The sequence below is a fragment of the Crinia signifera genome, chromosome 7 (assembly GCF_055691185.1).
Source record: "Crinia signifera chromosome 7, ASM5569118v1, whole genome shotgun sequence".
In the NCBI taxonomy this organism is placed as follows: domain Eukaryota; kingdom Metazoa; phylum Chordata; class Amphibia; order Anura; family Myobatrachidae; genus Crinia; species Crinia signifera.
The window spans coordinates 12264486-12277366 of record NC_139223.1 but is presented as its reverse complement, the minus strand read 5'-3'; the positions used below and the strand labels follow the sequence as shown (position 1 = coordinate 12277366).

Here is a 12881-nt window from a genome sequence, read left to right as displayed (position 1 = left end):
TATACTCCCCGTATCTCTGTATCCCTGATCCTCCTCCTCTCTCTCACCATGTAATATAACCGGACGCCCCGTATACTCCCCGTATCTCTGTATCCCTGATCCTCCTCCTCTCTCACCCTGTAATATAACCAGACGCTCCGTATACTCCCCGTATCTCTGTATCCCTGATCCTCCTCCTCTCTCTCACCCTGTAATATAACCAGACCCTCCGTATACTCCCCGTATCTCTGTATCCCTGATTCTCCTCCTCTCTCACCCTGTAATATAACCGGACGCTCCGTATACTCCCCGTATCTCTGTATCCCTGATCCTCCTCCCCTCTCACCCTGTAATATAACCAGATGCTCCGTATACTCCCCGTATCTCTGTATCCCTGATCCTCCTCCTCTCTCACCCTGTAATATAACCAGACGCCCCGTATACTCCCCGTATCTCTGTATCCATGATCCTCCTCCTCTGTCACCCTGTAATATAACCGGACGCTCTGTATACTCCCTGTATCTCTGTATCCCTGATCCTCCTCCTCTATCACCCTGTAATATAACCGGACGCCCCGTATACTCCCCGTATCTCTGTATCCATGATCCTCCTCCTCTGTCACCCTGTAATATAACCAGACGCTCCGTATACTCCCTGTATCTCTGTATCCCTGATCCTCCTCTCTCTCACCCTGTAATATAACCAGACGCTCCGTATACTCCCCGTATCCCTGATCCTCGTCCTCTCTTTCACCCTGTAATATAACCAGACGCCCCGTATACTCCCCGTATCTCTGTATCCCTGGTCCTCCTCCTCTCTCTCACCCTGTAATATAACCAGACGCTCCGTATACCCCCCGTATCTCTGTATCCCTGATCCTCCTCCTCTCTCTCACCCTGTAATATAACCAAACGCTCCGTATACTCCCCGTATCTCTGTATCCCTGATCCTCCTCCTCTCTCACCCTGTAATATAACCGGACGCTCCGTATACTCCCCGTATCTCTGTATCCCTGATCCTCCTCCTCTCTCTCACCCTGTAATATAACCGGATGCCCTGTATACTCCCCGTATCTCTGTATCCCTGATCCTCCTCCTCTCTCTCACCCTGTAATATAACCAGACGCTCCGTATACTCCCCGTATATCTGTATCCCTGATCCTCCTCCTCTCTCTCACCCTGTAATATAACCGGACACTCCGTATACTCCCCGTATCTCTGTATCCCTGATCCTCCTCCCCTCTCACCCTGTAATATAACCAGACGCTCCGTATACTCCCCGTATCTCTGTATCCCTGGTCCTCCTCCAGAGAAGAGCGTGCAGATGGTTACTATGTGTAGGTTTTAGTTTAATAGGGTGAGGGAAGGTCACGGTGAGGTGGCGGGCTATGGTTCTAGGAACCTAGCGTTGACGGAAGTACTGCGGGCCAGCCAAAGTTTGGCGCCAGGAAACGGAGGCACCCCAGAAGAGGGGGTGCAAGATCCAAGGCCTGGCGTTGGAGGGGGCAATTGGGGACCCCGGGTGGTTACATGTTTCAGGTGCGAGAAGGGGCCCCACCCCCGGGCAGCTTGATTCAGTTACGTTGGAGGGCTGGTGGACCGCAGTGCTATCTTTGCCACCTAAGAGAGTAGGATTATATTGGTAATCTGATTAATAAATGTGACCTTTAATTCGCCATAAATAAATGACTCAGTTTGGTTATTCCAGGTGAAGGGGAAAGGGGAGGGGGAGGGGGCGCTTGGTCTGTTTAAGGTTAAAGGAATGGCGGGAGCATCAGACACTCAGAGGTTTACCAGACGCCCCGTATACTCCCAGTATCTCTGTATCCCTGATCCTCCACCTCTCTCTCACACCCTGTAATATAACCAGACGCCCTGTATACTCCCTGTATCTCTGTATCCCTGATCCTCCTCCTCTCTCTCTGTGACACAACCAGACACATTGTATACTCACTGTATCCCTGATCCTCCTCTTCTCTCTCTCACCCTGTAATATAACCAGACGCCCTGTATACTCCCTGTATCTCTGTATCCCTGATCCTCCTCCTCTCTCTCTGTGACACAACCAGACACATTGTATACTCACTGTATCGCTGATCCTCCTCCTCCTTCTCCTTCTTCTCCTCCTCCTCCTCCCTCTCCCCCTCTCTCTCGCTCTCTGTGATACAACCAGACACAATGTATACTCACTGTATCCCGGTTCCTTGTATCTGTTCCTGGACGCTGATCTGTGTACACAGGAAGACAGAAGAGAAAGTGAAACTGTGTAGCGACACCTCCCTGATGCTATTGGGTGACACCTGATTATGGGCAGCATCCTGGGAGTTACAGATGACATCTGAGCCGAGCTGTCACCCTGGGAGGGGGGAGTAGTGACACTCAGCTGTGTAGGAACAGGTCCTGTATCAGTATCAGGCAGAGAGAGTTCTGGGCACACTATCTCCAACAATACATTAATAACATAGGAGTAATTTAGGATGTGACTGGTAATATCATCAGCCCTCATATATATGCTGCACAAGGCTCCGGATCCTGTAATACAGTACAAGACATAGGGACATACAGCACAGAACATTATAAGCGTTTGTGCATCAGCTGTTATAATGCTCAGAGACTGTGCAGGGCTGCAGCACCCGAGGGACAGGGGCCATTGCTGGGGGAGGGGCGAGGATGTTATAAATGGGGGAATGAGATGCACATGAGGGAGGAGGGCCCTGCTCGTGAATGCTGACAAACAGAGGATTTACAACAACACTCATCAGGAAGAGAGAAGATATTAACCCTATCACTGCCAGAGTTCCTGCGCTGCTATGGCAAGTCTCTAAGGGATACGGTCACCAGGTCGACATGCCTTGTGTCCACCACTGAAGGGCCACAGGGCTTAGGTCAACACTTAAAATAGGTTGACAATAGGAAGGTCGATACAAGCATTTGTTATGTTTCCATGTTTTTTTTTTTAAGCCGACATGTGCCGACTGGCGTTATTTCATACCCTACCACTAGGGTGTGGTGTGAGAATATAATAGTGCGCCCAGTGCGGAGAGGCACCGTGCCCTAGGCATGGCGAGCTCAGCAAAGGGGACGCGGTACACTTTGACGGTGTCCATGTCTACCATGTTGACAGTCGGGAGGGAAAAACTTGACAAACTGATTTCGACCTTTAGGCTGTCGACCTAATGCTTGTGTTGACCTTCCAGGACTGTCAACCTTAGCTGTTATTATTATAATAATTTATTTGGGGCCACAAGGGTTCCGCAGCGCCTGACAATACATACATGAGCATAAGAACAAAACAAGAAAATAGTGATTACAGCACAAATACTAATTAGGACAAGTACATGGTAAATAAAAAACAGCTGCAGCAGCGGACAGACACTGATGCAATTATAACAGTGGCGGAGATATACAGTTGTCTAAAGGTGCACATACACGTCACAATTACTGTATACAATATTGCTGGGGCAGCCAACCCTGGTCCTCGAGAGCTACCAACAGTGCATGTTTTGCAGGTCTCCTCACAGATTCACAAGTGAGCTAATTAGCTCCATCTGTGTATCTTTTAAAATGTGTCAGTGATTAATGAGTGCAGCAGCTAGGTTGTCTGGAAAATGTGAACTGTTGGTAGCTCTCGAGGGCTGGGGTTGGCTACCACTGCAATATTGTATACAATATCGCATCTCATTGCATGTCGGTTTTGCGATGAGATCAGATGAGATGAGATCTAGTACAAAAAGTACTTTTTGTACTAGATCTCATCGCAAAATTGAGATGCGATGAGATGCGATATTGTATACAATAATTGTAACATGTATGGGCACCTTAAGAAAAGCACATGAGGAGAGAGGGCCCTGCTCGTTAGAGCTTACATTCTATGGGGAAGGGGCAGACAAACTGGGGTGACACAGCTGGGATAGGAGCGAGCATAAACAGAGGGTTAGGATGAGAAATGGTTAGATTTAATGAAGAAGCGGGGTCTTGAGCACCCGTTTAAAGCCATGTGTCAACCTTAATCAGGGTTGCCTACCTGCCCCTCTCCTTCAGGGAGAAAATGCTCTGTTCCTGGACGTCCCTGGTAATGTAGGATTGCCATCACCTGTGGGGAGCTAGGTAACTGATAAGAAAGGTGTCACCACAGGTGCTGGTAATCATACATTACCAGGGAAGCCCAGGAACAGAGCATTGTGTCCTCCTGGAGAGGGGCATGCTGGGAGGTATGGATAATGTATGATTGCCAGCACCTGTGGGGAGCTAGGTAACTGATAAGAAAGGTGTCACCACAGGTGCTGGCAATCATACATTACCAGGGAAGCCCAGGAACAGAGCATTGTGTCCTCCTGGAGAGGGGCATGCTGGGAGGTATGGATAATGTAGGATTACCAGCACCTGTGGGGAGCTAGGTAACTGATAAGAAAGGTGTCACCACAGGTGCTGGCAATCATACATTACCAGGGAAGCCCAGGAAAAGAGCATTGTGTCCTCCTGGAGAGGGGCATGCTGGGAGGTATGGATAATGTAGGATTGCCAGCACCTGTGGGGAGCTAGGTCATTGATAAGAGAGGTGTCACCATAGGTGCTGGCAATCATACATTACCAGGGAAGCCCAGGAACAGAGCATTGTGTCCTCCTGGAGAGGGGCATGCTGGGAGGTATGGATAATGTAGGATTTCCAGCACCTGTGGGGAGCTGGGTAACTGATAAGAAAGGTGTCACCACAGGTGATGGCAATCATACATTACCAGGGAAGCCCAGGAACAGAGCATTTTCTCCCTGAAGGAGAAGGTCAGGTAGGCATCCATGACCTAAATTGGGTCTTCTAGACCAGTGGTTGTCAACCTCGGTCCTCAGGGACCCCCAACAGTGCACGTTTTCCAGGTCTCCACGCAGAATCACAGGTGAATTAATTAGCTCCACCTGTGATCTTTTGAAATGTGTCAGTGACCAGGTGACCTAGAAAACGTGCACTGTTGGGGGTCCTTGAGGACCGAGGATGAGAACCACTGTTCTAGACCATGACCCCTTGCTTCTCCTCTGTACATGTGCATTCTATTACATTTCATTACGTGGAATGATGTGGTGGCTTTCCCCTCAGTGGTCACCAGCGATGGGTAAACTCAATGGTGCAAATCCATCTGCAAAAGAATCACTGATGGTTTCACCCACCAATAGAGACCCCTATTTTACAATGCGTTAGGCCAGTGATAGCTAACCTTGACACTCCAGCTGTTGCTGAACTACACATCCCAGCATGCCCTGCATCAGTTCAGCATGGCCAAATAGTAAAACTGTAGCAGGGCATGCTGGGATGTGTAGTTCAACAACAGCTGGAGTGTCAAGGTTAGCCATCTCTGCATTAGGCTGTGGGTCAATAAGAGATTGGGGGAGGTACATGGGAGTGTCAGTGGGCGGAGCTAACTAAGAGTCCCAGGACCTTGGGAAAATAAATATTCCATGCTTGTGTATCATCAATGGTGGTAAACGGGGCATAAAGTGGTCATGCAGAGGTGGTAGAACTCATTTCTCTATGCCACCTAATTACACCCCCTCCCATCCCCCATTAGGCAGAGACAGGGCCAGTGGTGGGATTTTTATTACAGTATATAAGGCTCCAAATTACAATTCAAGAAGGTGATTTAGGGGTAACTTAGGGTGTGATTGCTGGCACATGATGACTCCTAGTTGAGTTGACCCCACTGTACTGAATGGATTACAATGACGTCTAATGCTGTGTACACACCTAGAGATTTAGCTGTCCAATCTTGACAATTATCTGGTAATGTATGGGACCAAATGGCAATTAACCTTCCCAAACACTGGGGAGCAAACAATAGTCATTCACATAAATTGGCTAAATCTGTTTGATTTAACAAATTTATCCAAATAATCGTTTTTATCCATTTTCCAGCGTTTGGGAGCAAATGGTTGATTGTCATATGCTCCCATAAATTACCAGACTATTGTCCCCACCTGGCAGATTGGACAGATATATCTTTGTGTGTGTACCCAGCTTTACAGTCACAAAGCCTTCAGAATGAATAGGCTCCCAGTTCTGTAATATTGCTCTCATTTATCATCACACATATGCATATACCACCCTATTGTACCCGAAACGTTAACTACACCCCCGTGTGTTAATTCTAACTTTGTGATTCACTGATTGTTATGCGAGTGCCATCCAGAGCAAGATCTATATATATATATATATATATATACATACACACACACACACACACACACACACACACACACACACACACACACACACACACACACACACACAGTACAGTATATCCTGATGAAAAAACCTATTAGGCTTTGAAACCTTGGTCACAAAGATGTCACAATAAGTTTTTATTCACATCTTACAAAGTCTGTGGAGTGCCAGCCATACTTACCTACCTGCCCCTCTCCAGGAGGACACAATGCTCTGCTCCTGGGCTTCCCTGGTAATGTATGATTGCCATCACCTGTGGTGACACCTTTCTTATCAGTTACCTAGCTCACCACAGGTCCTGGCAATCCTACATTATCCATACCTCCCAGCATGCCCCTCTCCAGGAGGACACAATGCTCTGCTCCTGGACTTCCCTGGTAATGTATGATTGCCAGCACCTGTGGTGACACATTTCTTATCAGTTACCTAGCTCCCCACAGGTGCTGGCAATCCTACATTATCCATACCTCTCAGCATGCCCCTCTCCAGGAGGACACAATGCTCTGTTCCTGGGCTTCCCTGGTAATGTAGGATTGCCAGCACCTGTGATGACACCTTTCTTATCAGCTCCCCAGCTCCCCACAGGCAGGGGCGAATTTAGGGGTCAGGTCGCCCCTAGGCACAACACTTTTGTGCCCCCCCATTTTAATGTAATCATATGTATATACATTGTTATTTATATATTTCATTAAAATTTAACTGTAGCCCACCTTAATATTTTTTTAAGCACTCTGGACTGCTCACGGTAAGGAGGACCCGGAGGGAGGGAGGCACTTATTAGTACAGTGATTAGCACAGTGTCTCCGTCAGTCTCTCTCCGGCTCACACACTGTGACTAAAAACTGAGCGCAGGGAGGATCTGCGTGCCACTCAGCTCAGCTGTTGGATACACAGCAGCCAATAGACTGTGTGTGTGTCTCTAGAGTAGCCAATGGGCAGGAGCCAGCAGCAGTGAGCCTGAGCCATTTCTGGAAGCGCAGGGACCCAGCCACCCAGCGCAGGGACCCAGCCACATTTCTGGAAGCGCAGGGACCCAGCCACGGACCCAGCCACTAAGCGGTGATGTAATGTGCATGGCAGAGTGGGTGGGCAGTGGCGAGTGACGAGCGGCACTGCCGCCGACATATAATTCATGTCTGCGGCGGCGGCGTTCGTCACTCGCCGCTGCCCTCCAGCTGTGCCATGCTGCTATTTAACTGAATGTCAGCCTGCCTGCCGCCCTTAATTGGTGCCGCCCTGAGGCCGGTGCCTCACGGGCCTAGGCACAAATCCGGCCCTGCCCACAGGTGCTGGCAATCATACATTATCTATACCTCCCAGCATGCCCCTCTCCAGGAGGACACAATGCTCTGCTCCTGGGCTTACCTGGTAATGTATGATTGCCAGCACCTGTGGTGACACATTTCTTATCAGTTACCTAGCTCCCCACAGGTGCTGGCAATCATACATTATCCATACCTCCCAGCATGCCCCTCTCCAGGAGGACACAATGCTCTGTTCCTGGGCTTACCTGGTAATGTAGGATTGCCAGCACCTGTGGTGACACCTTTCTTATCAGCTCCCCAGCTCCCCACAGGTGCTGGCAATCCTACATTACCAGTAGGGTTACCACCTAGTCCCTTTAATTCCGGACACATGTTAATTACACAGGTTCTGTGGCAGTTTAAAATCAGGTGAAGTGGAGTCTTGAAGTCAGCCAGCCACAGAACCTGTGTAATTAATATGTGTCCGGAATTAAAGGGACTAGGTGGTAACCCTAATTACCAGGGAAGCCCAGGAGCGGAGCATTTTTTCCTGCATGGAGCAGGGCAGGTAGGCAAGTATGGTGCCAGCCTGTGTTTCTACTAGAAAACAACTTCCTGCTATCTACACTATACGGGAGGGCACCCCAGCTATTTACACTCCCCCCCTCCCTCCCAGTGGGGACTGCAGGACGGAGTGTCGGTCTACATCATGCTATATATAATATATATATCTCCAGCCTGCTTTATTACTCACAGCACAGGTGCTGGCAATCCTACATTACCAGGGAAGCGCAGGAATAGAGCATTTCTCCTGCATGGAGAGGGCCAGGTGGAGAATGCAGAACGGAGTGTCGGTCTACATCATGCTATATATAATATATATATCTCCAGCCTGCTATATTACGCACAGCACAGGTGCTGTTTGTTATCTTATAACCCATCATTATAATTGCCCCAGAGGGCCAGCTGCTTCTTTGCAAGTAATGACCGAAAATATGTTGATTTATTAGCTTACATCAGTGGTTCTCAAACTCGTTCCTCAGGACCCCACACAGTTCACGTTTTCCAGGTCACCCGACAGGTGCACTCATTACTGACTGACTTAAAATATCCACAGGTGGGGCTGATTATTTCTCTTGTGATTCTCTGAGGAAACCTGCAAAACATGCACTGGAGGGGTCCTGAGGACCGGGTTTGAGATCCTGTGGCTTACATGTTGCCAACCAATCCGATTTCTGCCTATGATTTTCTAGGATGCAATACAGAAATGATCCGCTTCTTTTTGCTTTTAAAAGCATTAGTAATACCCCTTTCAGACATACGCGAAAATCCCGGGTTTTATCACATGAACGCGCCCAAACCCGGGACTAGTGTATGTCTGAAAGGGTATACCTGGGATTTCACTCCCGGATACTGAGAACCTGCAATTGACCAGGGTTTTTCCCGGTATTTAACTCCCGGGTATAATACCCGGCTTATGTCTGAATGGGTTTTACCCGGGTTTTTAAGTTTTAAACCTGTGATGTTGCTTTTTTTGCTGCCGGGGCGTGTCCCATTTGAATGATGAAACACTGAAATGCTTGAAAAGCCTGGCTTATGTGTGAAAGGGGTATACCCGGGTTTTTCCCGGATTTGAGGTGTAGTGTGAAAGGGGGTCTGTTACTAAAATCCTGGGAGTGACCTGGGTTGAAAATCACGGGTAAACCTGGCCAAAATCCCGGGTAGTATGTCTAAAAGGGGTATAAATGTACCTCTCTGTATTTCGAGTCTTGTGTTGTGGCAGGACGCATTGAAGGCCATCAGAGGCCAATCTGATTGTCAGCTCTGCCGCCTGGTTTATTTGTTGATGGATCACAATGAAGGCTTCCATTTAGAATCCCTGAATTTCCTGTTTTCCTGTTTCCGTCCCCTGGAGCACAGGTGTGGTCATTACTGACTGATGTACATGAAAAGAGTCAGCACTTATTAATGTCTGAGGGTACCTGGAAAACATGCGCTGGCAGTGTGCCCGAGGACTGGAATTGGGAAACTCCGCGCTATCTTATTGGCGGAGAAGACAATAAACATTTTTTCAAAGACCTGAGATGTCTTCTAAATTTAGCAAGAAACATGCTGGGAACTGGTCGGCCGACATTCTGGTGGTTCAGAGACTCTGACAGCAGGTAGTGGTGACAGGCAGAGAGGCACCAATGCATTCATCAGGAGGCACCTGGGTCCTGCTTCTCCTCGGTAAGTTCCCCTGAGACACTGCTGGGTGCATTACAGAGCGTCACTAGGGTCAGTACAGGGGGGGCGTACTGTCCCAATAAACGGGACGCTTATGGGTTATGCAGGTGCTGTGGCTGATTAAGACCAGGTGAGACGCAGGTTGGAAGTCAGCAGCCACAGAACCTGTTCTTCATGAAGGTTTAAAGGCTAAGCTTAATAATAATCCATGTCCGCCTCTGGGGGGGGGTTATCCGCACCCTGGGACTCCAAATGTGAAGGATTTTATTAAAACGCTCAATATACTTTATATAGAGTATTAATAATAATGTTTTTTTTTTTTTTTATTCTGTACAGGAGCATTTGGGACCCTTCTGTCCGCACAAGGTGAGTTCGATGAGGGGTCTTACTGATAATTGGGGGGTGCAGGTGAGAGCATTAGGATGTCTATAAAATAGAATTATAATATTGTATTATTTCTCCATCCCCAGTAAAACACTAACGTAGCATTACTTATGCAGATACAGCTGCGGCCCCGCACAGAATATACTCTAGGCCAGGGGTGTCAAACTCCAATTCATCGGGGGCCGCATCAGCAGTTTGGTCACCCTCAAAGGGCCGGTTGCATCTGTAGGACTATGTGTCCACTCTTTATTATCATAAATTATTGTCACTGCATTCAATTATTACTGTTTTTTGTAATAATGTAAGTAATAACTAGCTCTGAAAGCAGAAACATAGTCAGAATAATGAGGTATTTGATTGTAGTTTATGGTCCCTATACCACTGTAAAGTGACATGGAAGTGGTCAGTATATCCAAAGTTTACCGCTCCACCTGCCATGGTATGTAACCATTGCAGTGCTGTGAAGGGCAGGTGCAGACCAACGCAGAGCCCACTCACATTTCAGTAGCAGATGATGCAAGTCAGAAAAGGAGGGTCAAACATCGCTGATATTGTCCACAAGACACTTTATTGGAGACTGCTCAGACCAAATACCATGTTCTTCTGTCTGAGGAGTCTCCAATAAAGTTTTCTTGCGGATGATATCAGCAGTGTGCAACCTTCCTACTGGAATTATATTCTCAAATTAATTATAATCAGACTTTTAAGCAGAATAATAAGCAGACCCCCCCCCCCACATACATCATATCTACTTACAGTACAGGAGAGAAGGGTTCAGGCAGCCGTTGGATCTGTCACATCACAGGATGGCATGCGCTCAATATAAAAACAAGTGGAGGTTTCCAGTGTAGAACGGCCGGTGCCGCTAGAGGGCAGACGTTCTCTGGCTTTAGGCTGCCGCGCATGCGCTGAAGAGGCGGCTTTCTTGTGTCAAAAAAAGAAGCGAGAATAAAAGTTGAAGGCTGGCGGCGGCTGCGCGGGCCACATGACGAGGTCTGGTGGGCCGTATTTGGCCCGCGGGCCTTGTATTTGACACTCGTGCTCTAGGCATATCACATATTATTTTAGTCATCAGAAGCTGCTTGTGTGTGGTATTTGCAGCACTACGAGAATTAGATGCATCTTAATGGATAAAGTGGCGTACAATTTATTTATTATTTATTTATTTGCAGTTTCTTATATAGCGCAGCAGATTCCGTTGCGCTTTACAATAGTAAACAGTGATAAAACAAACTGGGTAACAACAGACAGACATGGAGGTAGGAGGGCCCTGCTGCAAGCTTACAATCTATAGGGATATAGGAGGGAAACACAAGGACAGGCACCAGTAATAGCATAGCAGTCCCAACAAGTTACAAGTCCAGAAGGGAAGCTATATAATACATAAGTGCCTCAGAGGGTTATGCGTGTAGAACTTAAATATGATAGGCTTGCCTGAAGAGGTGAGTTTTCAGGGAACGCTTGAAAGTTTGGAGGCTAGCGGAGAGTCTAATTGTGCATGGAAGGGCATTCCATAGGATGGGAGCAGCCCGATGAAAGTCCTGTAATAGTGAATGGGAGCTAGTGATCCGCTCAGATGAGAGACGCAAATCTTGTGCAGAGCGGAGTGGTCGAGATGGGAGATATTGTGTGATAAGTGCAGAGATATATGCTGGTGCAGTATGGTTAATAGCTTTATATGCAAGTAGAAGTGTTTTATATTGAATACGGTAATATACAGGCAACCAATGGAGGGACTGGCAGAGCGGATCAGCAGACGATGAGCGTCTTGCAAGGAAGATTAGCCTAGCAGCAGCATTTAAAATGGATTGCAGTGGTGAGAGTCTGTTCTTGGGAAGTCCAGTTAGGAGACTATTGCAATAATCAATGCGGGATATAATGAGTGCATGGATAAGAGATTTAGTAGTGTCTTGTGTGAGATACGGTCGTATTTTGGATATGTTTTTTAGATGCATGTAACATGATTTGGAGACAGATTGAATGTGGGGAACAAAGGACAGGTCAGAGTCGAGGGTGACCCCTAAGCAACGAGCTTGTTGGGTAGGGTAGATTGTCGAGTTGTCAACAGTGATGGAGATATCAGGATGGTAACTGTTCTTAGTTGGCGGGAATATAAGTAATTCAGTTTTGGAAATATTGAGTTTGAGTTGGCGAGAAGACATCCAAAGTGAGATGGCAGAGAGACATTCAGAGACTCGGCCCAAAACCACTGGTGACAACTCTGGGGTTGATAGATAGATTTGAGTATCATCCGCATATAAGTGATACTGAAATCCGAAGGAGCTGATTAGTTTGCCAAGCGAGGAGGTATAGATTGAGAAAAGCAGAGGACCTAAGACTGAGCCTTGCGGAACTCCGACTGACAGAGGTAGTGAAGAGGAAGTAGAGTCAGAGAAGCGAACAGTGAAAGAGCGATCAGATAGGTAAGATGTGAACCAGGAAAGGGCTGTATCATTAAGACCTAGGGTGTGTAGTGTTTGTAAAAGGAGAGTGTGATCCACAGTGTCAAACGCAGCAGAAAGATCTAGAAGAATAAGCAGTGAGTAATGGCCTTTAGACTTAGCTGTTACCAGATCATTAACCACTTTAGTCAGTGCTGTCTCAGTGGAGTGTTGAGAGCGAAAGCCTGACTGAAGCGGGTCTAATAGGGTGTTGGAGTTTAGAAAGTTTGTTAGGCGAGAGTAGACAAGTCTCTCAAGTAGCTTGGAGAGGCATGGGAGCTGAGAGATAGGACGATAGTTAGAGAGAGAGTTAGGGTCAGAATTGTGTTTTTTCAGAATGGGAGTAATCGCTGCATGTTTGAGCAGAGACGGAAAAGTACCAGTAGCAAGAGAGAGA

At 47.4% G+C, this 12881-nt stretch overlaps 2 protein-coding genes across 4 annotated transcripts in view; one reads left to right on the top strand and one right to left on the bottom strand.

Annotated features, from left to right (window-relative positions):
* Window positions 1-2418, bottom strand: part of RNF112 (ring finger protein 112) — a 30318-nt gene extending 27900 nt beyond the window's left edge. The window contains exon 1 of one of the 3 annotated variants that reach the window (XM_083152313.1): window positions 2169-2418. The gene's annotated coding sequence lies outside the window, so the exon portion shown is untranslated. Of the gene's footprint in view, window positions 1-1932; window positions 2032-2064; window positions 2090-2168 lie in introns of those variants that run through there. The other 2 variants (XM_083152315.1, XM_083152314.1) reach the window with 2 other exon arrangements.
* Window positions 2419-9423: 7005 nt separating this feature from the next.
* LOC146021070 (uncharacterized) overlaps window positions 9424-12881 on the top strand; it is a 59199-nt gene continuing 55741 nt past the window's right edge. Inside the window, exons 1-2 of the mRNA XM_083154871.1 lie at window positions 9424-9662; window positions 9996-10025. Of these exons, the coding sequence (XP_083010997.1) occupies window positions 9623-9662; window positions 9996-10025 (70 nt within the window). The 5' untranslated portion in view covers window positions 9424-9622. The remainder of the gene's footprint in view (window positions 9663-9995; window positions 10026-12881) is intronic.